A 12,299-nucleotide genomic window follows, 5' to 3' on the forward strand; every position below is an offset into this window, starting at 1 on the left:
AACAACTTCTAGTAGATCACGACAACAAACAACTTGTTTTTTGTTGCAGTAAACAATAGGAGATCTTTAAATTGTTAAAGGGATAAAAAAGCTTAACAATCAGAATTACAGTACATGGGCAACATGTATGATGTCGTACAAGCAAGGCTAGGATCTATAAGAGATAGTCAAGGACGTGAAAACACATGAACTTCCAGAAATACTAATGGAGTCCTTGAAGAATATATGTTGAAGAATATTTGGGATGCTACAATGCCAAAAGAAGCATGAGACACCATTGCTAGTATTTTGATACTATATTTTAATTTCTCGAGAATGAGTTATTGACACAATAAGATATGATGATTCCTCAATGCTTTAATTAGGTGAAATTGTGAGATTTCTAAATTAGACTTTGAAGCAACTATTAGTGAAACAAGGATGAAAAGAATAATCATCCATGGTTGGAAACCTAAATATCAGACTTTTGTTGCTACACTACAAGGATGACCTACTCAACCATCAATAGTTAAGTTTAAAAATCTGCATGTTAGTCAAGAAAATATGGCTAAACATATGACGGGAGTCTCATTGAAGGGTGAAGAGAAATTACTCTACACAAACAATGGCAGGAGTAAACAGTGGCTTACTCGTGAGGACAAAATTCATAATTGGCACATTGGTGGTAAATCTAATAAGGATGGTGATAAAAAAGAATTATCGAAGGAAAGAAAGCTTTCATAAAAAAAGGAGCTTTAAAGAATTATGAAAATGATAGAAGAATTGAAGGCAACTGTTATAATTGTGGAAAGAGTGATCACATAAAGAAATATTATTGGTTCAAAAGGCCTATTAAAGAAATTACCATAATTGTGGAAACAATGTTATTATTTCAAGTTTAGAAAGGCAGGTTGAAGATGAATGGAATGCTAAAGCATCCTTTGTCAAAGAAGGGGAAGAATTAGCATTGACAATGATAATTGACGATTGAATCAATTATGAAAGTGATTGGATCATTGCTCCAGTGTTGTAATCACATGAAAGGTGATAAACAAAAGTTACAGCATCTAACAAAGTAAAAGAAGAAAAAATTGTGTAGTGGTGATAACTGACAACTCAAGATTACCAATCACTTATATTGGTAAGATGATAAACACGCTTCGCTATAAATCTGATCATGTACATCTTCAAGATGTTTATCATGTCTCAAGCACGAAGAAAAAATTATTGTCTATAGTATAATTAACATGAATAGGCTATTATGTCTTGTTTGGTCTATATGATGTTAAAATATATCAGGATTGTGATTGTGATCAAGATTGCGACCGTAATCTTGATCATGATGGAGAACCAAATCAACAACTAGAACTCTCTTCTATTGATCCTTGTAAAGAGAAGGTTTCATTACAAGTTTAAAGCTCTAAAGGTATTTTTCTTTCATGCAAAGAAAAAGAATGTGAACAAGATGAAGTATAGTCTATTGCAACACCTATAAGGTCATCTCTATGTAATGAAGCTGCATTACCAAATCATATATAAGGAAGTAACAATGGTTCTTATCCGAATAAAGAAGATAATTCTGAATGTCCAATGTCTATGGAGAGTTCTTTGGCTCGTTTTGAAAAATAAAAACTTTTATCAAAAGATGATGCTTGGGAAGGTGGGAATTGTTCAAACAACCTACAATAGCAAAAGTTGGACGCAAAGCTGGACCAGTCATCTACAAAGATGGATGTTATTCCTCAAGTTGAAAATTCTGTTCGGAAGTGTTATCCTTCTCGAAGAAGAATTTTTGCTCTTAGAGACTTTCAATGCTCCATTTCTTAATAAGAAAGAAGTTGTTGTGTAAAAAAAGTGTTTGGGTCAAGAAAAGTCTAAAGAAAATTTGATAACTAATGATGCTAAGGGAAAAAGTTTTAAGAAAGCTTTAAGAGCTATATGCTGTCATTGTTGCTTAAAATGTAGAATTGAAGAATTTAGTTGATAACATTGAAGGTAAGCTATAAGAAATAGAAGACTTGCAACCCTAAAGTTACTCTCAGTTGGAAAAGCTAGGAATCTAGTTAGAGGTTTGAAAGAATATAATTGATTATTATGACAGACACTATCTTCAATCCACTATTTGTTGCTTGATTGCTAGTTTGTTTTCTATTCTAGAATTTTAGAACATTGAAGTGTATTTTGTATTCCTGGGCACATCCCGTTCACCAGCACAACTATACTATCTCGTAATATCACTACAGTTCTTTTCATCATTTTTCTTTTTGTTTCAGATACAAATGATGTTGGAATCAGTGAAGTCCCTCCACGACCAGGTATGAAAGTGCATTTGGTTATAACTGCTTTGAAAATCATTTTCTGCAATATATAAACCCCCATTTGCAATCAATGCATGAATGCTGCATGGAGAGAGCAAGACATGATCTTAGGATCCTCATTTTTCTCTAGTAGCTCTTTTGACCAGAGAAGGTTTCTGATACAAAAACTTCCAGGTTTGCTTATCATCATACAATCCAAGTATGAGAAAACTTCCGAAACATCTTATTCATAATTAAGAAAACCTACCTGTTGTTTGCATCCAACATTTTATAGCTGCTAAAATGCTCAGATCATGTCATGTCCAGGAGTCCTGGACCAGCATATAGCATCCCTTTACTGCATCAATGATATCTGAATTAATTGTCAACGATGATCTTCCAAGGATGCAATCGGTCTATTGATCATGCTTTAATTGTCGTCTAAGAACTTTTGATCAACCTCCTGCATTATGTTTCAAATGGGCATGCTATCCTGAAGTTTAATTAAAAAAAAATCCAGAATGCTTCTTAGCAAAATAGTAGAATAGAACGGTCCTAAGCAATTATGGCTAGTCAACCTTAATGAGCTTTAGGTGATATTATTGCATTCCTAATTTCTGGTTTTACTGTTGGATAACTAGCACTATTCATTGTTGGGCATAATCAATTCGTAAGTCTTTCCTACTGTCTGTTAAAAACTGTTTCCTAAGGATGTCGAAGCTAAAATTGACTTCAAAAGTAAGGCTTGCTTATCGTACAATCCAAGTATGAGAAAACTTTCGACTAAAAACTATTTTGCTGCATACTTCGAATCCTTGCACATTATTATGATCTCTAGAAGAATAATGCATGATATACTGTGTGGTGAGATGGTCAAGTTTGGGCCTATGTCCCCCCTGTATTGTCTGACCATGGTCAAGTTTGGGCCTATGCATAGTCTCTAGTAACCGTTCATTCTTATTCGAGGAACATCATTAGGTAAATCAATGAAGTAAGATAGTTACTAAATTAAATGTCACGAGGAAGGGAAAGCAGTAATTTATGAATAGAAAGCAAGCCACAGACGAGAAAAAAAATCGTGCGGGCTTTCTGCTCTTTCTTTGTTTTCTTTAGTGCTGTGTGCTCAAGTGCAGTTTGCCTGTGTGCCATTCTACATGAATGAAGTGATCTCATAATCAAATGTCTTTATTATTTATATATATATATATATAGGAAAACTGAATTAGGTAACTTTGATTTTTATATGAATGTCTTTTGCTCTCAACAGGAAAAGATGGTTAAAGAAGAAAACCAGCTGCTAGAGAAACAGGTAAAGAGTGTTTAATCCTGTTGCCATTTGCTGTTTCAGCAAGTGCATATTGGAATTTTACTTGCAACATGTGGAAAGCTGGGTTAATTGTATTACGTGCAGATTGTAGCAATGAAGAACGGTAAAGACTCGGATCACCCTATGTATCATCCTCCACAGCAAACGACACTGAGTTTGCTTAAATAGTGAGGCAGCACATGCAGTGTGATAACTTACCGCTGGAGGCGGCTATAATGGCAGGCAATCTAGTTACCTCTTCGATCTCACATGCATGCACTAGCCCATTTTACCTTCATTATCTTCCTGCTGAAGTTGCATTTCCACCGTTTCTGCTTCTCTTCTCTTTCTTATTTGAGCTGATGTTTAAGTATCCTCCACCCTCCCAAGCATTTTAACTCTGTTTCCAAACATTTCCATTTATTCAAAAGCATATATTTATCATTGACTGCATTCTATTAAGCCCCGATACATAGTGTTCCACTATGACCTGTGTTAACGTTCATTGTCAATAAATGAATTTGAGGAACTTGCACTAGACGTTCATTTGCAACATGTGGGAAATTGGATTGTAAAGATACATAACATTCATATATGTGTGCTCGCGCGCTCGCCCATGTGCATGCATGGTTTATTTAACTCAAATTCATGGAAATATATATTTAAAAATAACGAAGTACATATAAATCCCGCGATACGAAAAATTCATCCGGATTAATCTTGAAGGAGAAGTTCAAGGACATCAATTATCCTTCCTATTTCCTCCTGTCGCTAATCCATGCCATCCAGTTGCCTGCATCCAACCCATTTACCTTTGTGATTATTTCATATTATCAATGTGAAATTACAGGATTTTTCAAATTTCAGATTCAGTGCAACTGTGCAGGGAATTATTATTGTTTTAATCTCATAACTGTCGTGCATGTCTAATTTACAGAGATTGATTTTCTTCCTCCTCAACTCCCTTTGTGGATCATATGCAGAGGAGTAGACGACAGAATAAGATGTATGAATCTCTCTCTATTTGCTGCTATACTAACATTGCTTTGGGAGAGAAAAAAACAATGCATGACACAGTTGCTGCTATACTATCACTGAACTGTTTTAGCTGGACTTTACGTAGAGTCTAGAAATCTCATTAAAAAAAATAGAAACAAAGCGTACCCAGTTAGTAGATATACATCCAACTTCTAAGGTACTAAATATTGCAGTTTGCTGACAGTGTGTTTTTCAGGCTACCTACCTACACGTATTCTTGACTAATGATACGTTCATGGGGAGCATAAAGAAAGCAGACGTCTTAACCTTTTAGTTATTATCATGTCTGCTTTGAATAGCAAAATAAACATGTTCGGGAGAGAGAGAGAGAGGAAGCTCAGAGTTTTTGGCAGTTTGAATGCTTACTGATTGTGGCATTCCATGCATTTGCAAAGAACCAAAGCTAGTAGCTATATGGTAACAACGTTTTTTTGTGGCGTCTTGCTTGATTCTTTGTGAAGAAAGGTAACCAAAGCAAGTAGCCATACGGTAACAACTAATTAGGCCAGAGTTTTGATCTTGGCTATTTAGGGTTGAACTGTAAGAGGAGACAGATCGCTTGATCACCGCACTAATGCCTTGTGAGTTCTGAAGGCAAATCTGTGACTCGACCGCTTACTTTTTACTTTAAAGAAGAAATGTGGGCGCCCTATACCACGCAGGCAGACTGGGCAGGTGGCCTTGTCTACCGCTTAGCTTTGTTCAGCCCTTTTGAACTGACCCGAGTGTCTCTCTTTCTAACTCGGCCCAATCGCTTATGGGCGGCGCGCAGAAGAAATGCGGTGTTGCTACAGATTTCTTTGATCGCTTGATACATATAGAATATATACGAGGTATTTTCTTGTCATTTTAATTTTTAAGTATTTTTTATTTAAAAATATATTAAAAAATTATTTTTAATATCAACATATTAAAGAAATCCAAAAACAAAATAAAAATAATTTAAATTTTCAAGAAATATTGTTTGGAATACAGTCCCATATAATTACTTCTACTCAAATATGATTGATTGCCAATTAAGTTTGATTAATTTGTAGAAGAATCAACAACAAATCGTAACATTGACAGTGGTAGAGAAACTGATTTACTGCTATATACATTGCCACTAATTAATTAATAAAATAGATAGGTGGACAGGCAATTTATATATATATCGGATTGGTTAGGAAGTCATGGTTATGAGTTATGACACGAGGAAGGAAAAGGTCAGCAACCAATAATATAATACCACAAATACAGTCTATGCAACAGTTATAATTTGGTTGAGACATCTTTGTCTCGATTCATGCCTACGTCATTTATGCAGGTGCACGTGATTTCGCATGGAAGGAACATTTTTCATGTTTTTTGCTCGGCGACGATGGTGACAGACGAGGACGTGTGTTGGCGGTCTACCACAGAAGTTTAAAATATTTTCATCTTTAAGCTTAAAAAAACATGCACAACAAAATATAATAATCTTTAAACAATAATCCTGGACTATCAATCAAAAAATATCTAATTATATTCTCAATGCAATTACAACTTCCATTTTTCAACTGGGGCATACAAATAAAACATTGCTATGTTATTACCATATTAATTGCTTATATTTATTTTCTAATTAAAGAATAAATATAAAATAAATACTCTAGTTTTCTTAACACTCCATCTGTTAAACACAAAACAAATACAAGAGAGAAATCATTTCTTAATTAGTTGTTCTTTGTACTTTTTAATTGTGTATATTTTTGTTATATATTTCACTTTATTCCGAGAATATATATTTTGTTGAGTACAAGTCAAAGGATTTGTTATAAAAAGTACCATAGATATTAAATTAGATGAATAAATATTTAAGTATTGAGTTCAACAAATGGCCTGTGATTTAATGATGGAGTGATTGATGCTATTATTTTTTAAGATTAATAATTCAACTCTAATAATTGACATAAAATGCTAAATACTTTATAAAAAGTAATGTTGATATTTTAAATGAAAAAAAGGATCAACTTTATTAACTTGCAAAATAAAAAGTTAATAGGAGTGAAGGAGACAGCAACGATATTAGTGCTCACTTATCAAAGCCGCAGTAAGTTGAGCATACGAGAGACGGAGGCGTACGACACGTGGCAGAACGCAGACGATTCGAATTTGCGACCTTACATTTCTCCTTTCTAAAAGAATTGTAAAAAAAAAAAAAAAAACCTTGAAAAAACAAATTAAAGTTTATTCCACACACACATAAAATATTCTATATATATTTTTGGTAGCATTCCTTCATCATTATTTAATTTAAATTAGGGTAAAAATAAGGCGAGGTCGAATTTTGGATCGAGAATGGGGAGAAAGAAAGTGGAGCTAAAGCGAATCGAAAAGAAGATCTGTCGACAAATCACTTTCTCGAAGAGGCGAAATGGACTGATCAAGAAAGCACGCGACCTCTCTCTTCTCTGTGACGTCCAAGTCGCTCTCCTCGTCTTCTCCAGCAGTGGCAAGCTGTATGAATTCTCTAGCGCCGGCAGGTACTTACTTTTATTTATGTCTTTATAGCTTGCCTTGTTTCACTTCTCTGCTAGCTTTCTGTCTCAAAATTGATCTTCAATCTCTTAACCCGGAACGAACGCTTAGCATGAGTTGATGCTGCTACACTGCACTGTGCGCATAATATTATGACGAACAGTTTTCTTCATAAAGTTCATGTTTGTTTGATAACTCATTATTGAATCTTGGATTTCATGTACCTGATTTCCTATTTGATCAGGTCTGTTTTTGTTTTTGCACAAATTTTTTTATTTCCTATTTTATTAGGTCTGTTTTTGTATTTTCACAAATAATTTATTTATTTTTGTTATTATTTCTGGGGATATTTGGTGTTTATCATTACTTCTATCTAGAACGATCCTTAATAAAATAATGATTTCTGTAGGGGATAGGTACTCTAATCTTAGATTTGTTTCTATCTACGTTTTTTATAATTTAATGTTTCTGATTATCATCATTATTATTTTTTTTTTGGTTGATTTCAGTGTTGTCGTTGTTGTGATAAGTACGAGTATGTTCGATAGTTTGACATGACGATTAACACATTTATACAAGGACGGTAGAGTAGTGTTTATTTTCGGGGTAATTGTTGTTGTTAAAAGTATTTTTATTTGAAAATATATTTAAATAATATTTTTTTTATTTTTAAAATTTTATTTTTTATATTAGCATATTAAAATAATCTAAAAATATAAAAAAAAATTAATTTTTTTAAAGCACTGTATCACAAAAAACACAAACACAATCTATATTTATTTTCTCAAACAGCTCCTTGCTGATTTCTGTCATAGCTAGCATGTAATTTTATCTTTTATTTCTCTAGGAGGGTGTCGGTAAATATTTGGAAGTGTGTTGAAATCATGGTAGAGTGACTTTTAAAAAAATGTGTCTTAAAAAAAGTTAATAATTTAATATTGTTTTAGTGTTTTTTCAATAGTTTTCATGTATTTATATTAAAAATAAAATAAAAAATATATTTTTTTAAATATATTTTTTTTTAAATAAAAATACACTGCATTACAATACCATATATATCCTGCACGTGCATTATCATCATTGGATGATGGATGTCTCTACCTTTGTTCATATGACAGAATGACCACCCACACGTGTATGCTACTTGTCTAGGATGCTTTTAACTTGGTATTCCTCCTCATTTAGGTCTTATATAGGTAAGTTAAGTTCTTCCTCGGCTAGGTCTTATGTAGGTAATTCATACGAGAGATTTCTTTGTAATAGCTTCGTTTAGGATTGAATTCCGCATGATGACGTAAGGAATAAACCCATTTAGCATTTAAATTAAAAGACAATGTCCAACTACATGACAAAGTAGCCTTAGCGTCAGGTGTCTACAGTCTCGTGTTGTTGCCAAACTTGCTAGCTGGCCCTAGTACCAAGTGTTTGTTCCTGGCCTGCTGCCAGATACGTCGGTTTGGCCCTAGTATCCTAACTTGAAGCCAAACACCAGGTGTCTGCAGCTGTTTCGTGCAACCCCATCAAAATCCAAACTGACTATTTTTCCCAAACTAAAACTATAATCCCGTCACCTACAGTTTTTGCAACTCTCTGTGTCAAAGGCAACCCTGTCATTATGGGGAAAACTCATAGTGCTTTTAACAAAGAGCAAACCTAAACAGTGCAGTCCATAGTGAAAACATTTACGTACAGTCTACCGTACTTTGCGCTATTGTACCGAACAGTGCAATTCACAATGAAAACACTCACAGTCCACAGTAACTCAATCTATAGTAAACACTAATCCCTTTTAGTTATAGTTAATTAGCTAGTTGTCGATTACATTATTGTGTTCTTTTTTCCCTTTTAGTTGCTTTATTTTTAAAACGAGTTATATGATATTACCATGAAGTTGCTTATTTTTAAGATTTTTTTATAGCATTTGGTTATTGTCTAGTAACAAAAACAATATAATAATTAGAATAGAAAGTACATATCTTGATGTCCTCCATGTTTTAAAATAATAAAAATTCATTTCAAAATTTATTTTCATGTTTTTATATTTGTTTTTTTATATCTTGAGACATTAATTGTTCATATGGTAAACTAATCAAACAATATCTTGAGATACTAATCAAACAATATCTTATACTTCCCTTAATTGTTCATATGGTAAACTAAGAAGAGAGATAAATTAATGAGTATATATGGATGCATGTTCATAAAAGGAATATTAGGATCTTCCACAATTTGACATCGCCTTCAATATGCATGCATATATTTACTCAATTTAATTATTAAATGATGTGGACAATATTATTTTTATCTAAATGATGTGGATACCGAAGTCTAAAGCTAACACATTTTAACAATCCTATCATTTAAATAAACTTGATGCTAAAACATGTTTGTTTTTATTTATGTTTTAAAAGTGTTTTTAAAAAAAAATTAATTTTTTTATATTTTTTTACTTTAAATTAATTTTTTTTTCGTATTTTTAGATTATTTTAATATGTTAATATTAAAAATAAATTTTCCCAAACATCTCCTAAAAGCAGTTAACTAAATTTTTTCACTAAATGATGTGTAATAAGCTAACATTACTCGATTAAAAAAATTCCTTGATAACGTGTCTTCAGTTAACAGAATTTAATAAATTACACTCAAGTATAGCTAGCATTACTCATGCCAACACTGTGTCTAGCGTACTCCCTTCAAACAAAAATAATAGGAAAAGAAAAAATTAACCCTAAACTACCATGTCTGTCCCAATTAGGTCTCCCACCTATCAATATGATCTACAAATTAACAATCTATTAAATATGTACATAAGGTCACTCTTTTTAAGCCAAATTTAGGCCCAAAACATGGGATAAAAAAATTATTTTCATTCTAAAAGCTCATTTATGTGACTTGAGGTAAATTCTCAAATGTATAACTTTATTATCAAAAAATTGTGGGGAAAAAAAAGAAATATTAAGAATCCAAATCTTGCACCAAAATTGAATGAAAGATTAACCCATTGTGCCTATTTAACCTGTCCTTGACTAAGTGGGAGACTTAATTAAGATAATCAATGGGGGAGTGCGAGGTTTGCTTTTCCTTATCAAACTCCTTTAAGTTAAAAAGATCTCTTCATTAAACTTAAGCAGGAGCATTGTCCATTGATTATTGGTCGTTCAACAAGGTAACCTAACCATCTTTGATTGCATACTACCTATAACATGCCATTAGTGATAAGTTTAATTAATTAATAATTATTCCTGAGTCTTAGAAAGTGTCATTTCCTTGCAAAAAGTATCTTTGATTCCTTTTTTAATATATAATAATCAAGGAATTTTATAAATAAATCTAGCTCTATTAAGGTGATAGCATTATCAAAACAAAGAAACAAGGTCGTTATGTACAATGAGGAAAAGAAACAAGGAAAAGAAAAAAACCAACCATACTTCAGAAGTCAATTTTTTTTTATCTATATGACATGAAGATATTGGCTAGTAGTCCGTTTCAGAATACCTTATGGCCCTCTGAACAAGTCCATTCATGTGTACTTGAAGTTACCATTAATAGTCTTGAGCCACAAAGCTAGACGATGAAAAATTAACTCAAAAACTATATTCCAATATGGTATCTCGTCATGAAAAACCAATCAAATTAATTCCCCACAAAATTCCATAGGCCAATATGAGGATTGTTTGATGTTGAAACCTTTATTTTACAAGTACACTCCTTTCTAGCAAGACTACTTCTATGGTCCTTGTCATTCACTGCTCTAAGCCTAACCAATTCATAAAACGGTTCCAAACTTATTCCATTAGCCAGTAAAATCTTGTCCCTTTACAGCGATTATTTTTGGGTATTAATTTTTAACTATGATCTCGATCCATCTTTCAATCTGCAGTGATGAGTTTTTTTATCCTTAACATCTAATATCAATACTTTAATTATAGATATTTATTTTTGTTGAGGCAAGTGTAAAATTAGGAATCGCGCAAATATTGTTATTTAACACGTGATCCAAATTCTTTTTTTTTTGTTTTTGTATTTTTTGTGCACTAAGAAATGAACATTGTGTGAGGTTTGTAAGTGAGTCTGTTGGCTGATCTTACTCCGACAGAAGAAGTCTCCTCTTTAGTTTTTGGTGCGGCCTTTTCAAAGCATATTTAAGTTTTATGGTGTGGTTTCTTTAAGAAGAATTTTGCAGGTCGTAAACAGACATTTTTTTTTTGGCTGCTGAGACAGACAGCTATATTTCTTGTTCTTTCTGTAATAGTTATCTAGACCATTTTGGGTGTTTTGTGGTGTTTATTTAGTTGTTTTTAAGCAGCTCCTTAACCAAGATTTTTTGGAGAATCGCATGTTGCGTAGTTCACATCTCATATCTCATATATAGTTTTGTTCAAAGACTTTTGGGTTTATGTAGGGCTTGTGTCTATAAATGTGCGAGATATATTCTAAGAGGTTTATTGAAGATTGCATTCATTTTCTACCATATGATATAGACAATGTTGAACAACGCTGATTTGCGTGTGCTCCTTTTTTTTGTATTTTGTGGATTTTCATTCTAATCCCATCAATTCTACTATTCAGTTTGGCCAAAATCCTGAAACGTCATCGGAGTTATTTCGAAGAGAAAACTGCATTGTCTAATGGTGCTAATGATGCGGAGGTAAGCAATTACTTTTGTCTGGCTAAAACATGTAGAGAATAATGTTTTAACAATGGAAAAGCTGATAAAAAAAAAAGTACACTGTAGCTCATTCTTTTCATATCGTAATCTTCTTTCGTATTTGCTTAGTTTTTATCGTGTAATTCGAAACTAGGTATGACTTTGCACATTTCCTATTTCATCTGCAGCTATATCACGGTAAATATGAAAAAAAAATCAAGTCGTTTGCAGAGCTGTTGCAAACAGTACAAAGGTAACTTGTACAGCTTCCCGTATACCTATGCTAAATGTTATGGATATCAACGCATGCTATCTATTCAGATACGTATATATATAGTATCCACAGGCAAGTTGGGGATTCAAACTTCGAGGAGCTGACCTTAAGCGACCTAGAACAAACGGAGATGCAAGTTGATGCTGCACTGAGACGTACGAGAGCTAGAAAGGTCATTCGTGTCTCTGTCTTTTTTCTTTGAAGAGCCATTATATGGTGCATCATGGACCAAATTGCTCCACTCGACAAATATTTGAT

The 12,299-nt window shown here is 32.9% G+C and overlaps 2 protein-coding genes across 13 annotated transcripts in view; both read left to right on the forward strand.

The window, feature by feature from the left end:
• The window catches only part of LOC18097112 (MADS-box transcription factor 14), a 37,100-nt gene that overhangs the window by 21,656 nt on the left and 3,145 nt on the right, over window positions 1–12,299 (forward strand). For 2 of the 6 annotated variants that reach the window (XM_024596417.2, XM_024596419.2), the window contains exons 1-4: window positions 6,846–7,124; window positions 11,689–11,767; window positions 11,956–12,020; window positions 12,105–12,213. In XM_024596417.2, the coding sequence (XP_024452185.1) occupies window positions 6,940–7,124; window positions 11,689–11,767; window positions 11,956–12,020; window positions 12,105–12,213 (438 nt within the window). In that variant the 5' untranslated portion in view covers window positions 6,846–6,939. Of the gene's footprint in view, window positions 1–6,821; window positions 7,125–11,688; window positions 11,768–11,955; window positions 12,021–12,104; window positions 12,214–12,299 lie in introns of those variants that run through there. The other 4 variants (XM_024596421.2, XM_024596418.2, XM_024596420.2 and 1 more) reach the window with 4 other exon arrangements.
• Window positions 1–12,299, forward strand: part of LOC18097114 (MADS-box protein FLOWERING LOCUS C) — a 39,008-nt gene that overhangs the window by 8,838 nt on the left and 17,871 nt on the right. The window contains exons 5-7 of one of the 7 annotated variants that reach the window (XM_024597218.2): window positions 2,253–2,294; window positions 3,544–3,585; window positions 3,688–4,588. The exons of 5 other annotated variants lie outside the window; for them this stretch is intronic. In XM_024597218.2, coding sequence (XP_024452986.1) covers window positions 2,253–2,294; window positions 3,544–3,585; window positions 3,688–3,771 — 168 coding nt within the window. In that variant the 3' untranslated portion in view covers window positions 3,772–4,588. The remainder of the gene's footprint in view (window positions 1–2,252; window positions 2,295–3,543; window positions 3,586–3,687; window positions 4,589–12,299) is intronic. One more of the 7 variants, XM_052451174.1, reaches the window with a different exon arrangement.

Source organism: Populus trichocarpa, chromosome 3 (assembly GCF_000002775.5).
Source record: "Populus trichocarpa isolate Nisqually-1 chromosome 3, P.trichocarpa_v4.1, whole genome shotgun sequence".
NCBI classification, from domain to species: Eukaryota; Viridiplantae; Streptophyta; class Magnoliopsida; order Malpighiales; family Salicaceae; genus Populus; species Populus trichocarpa.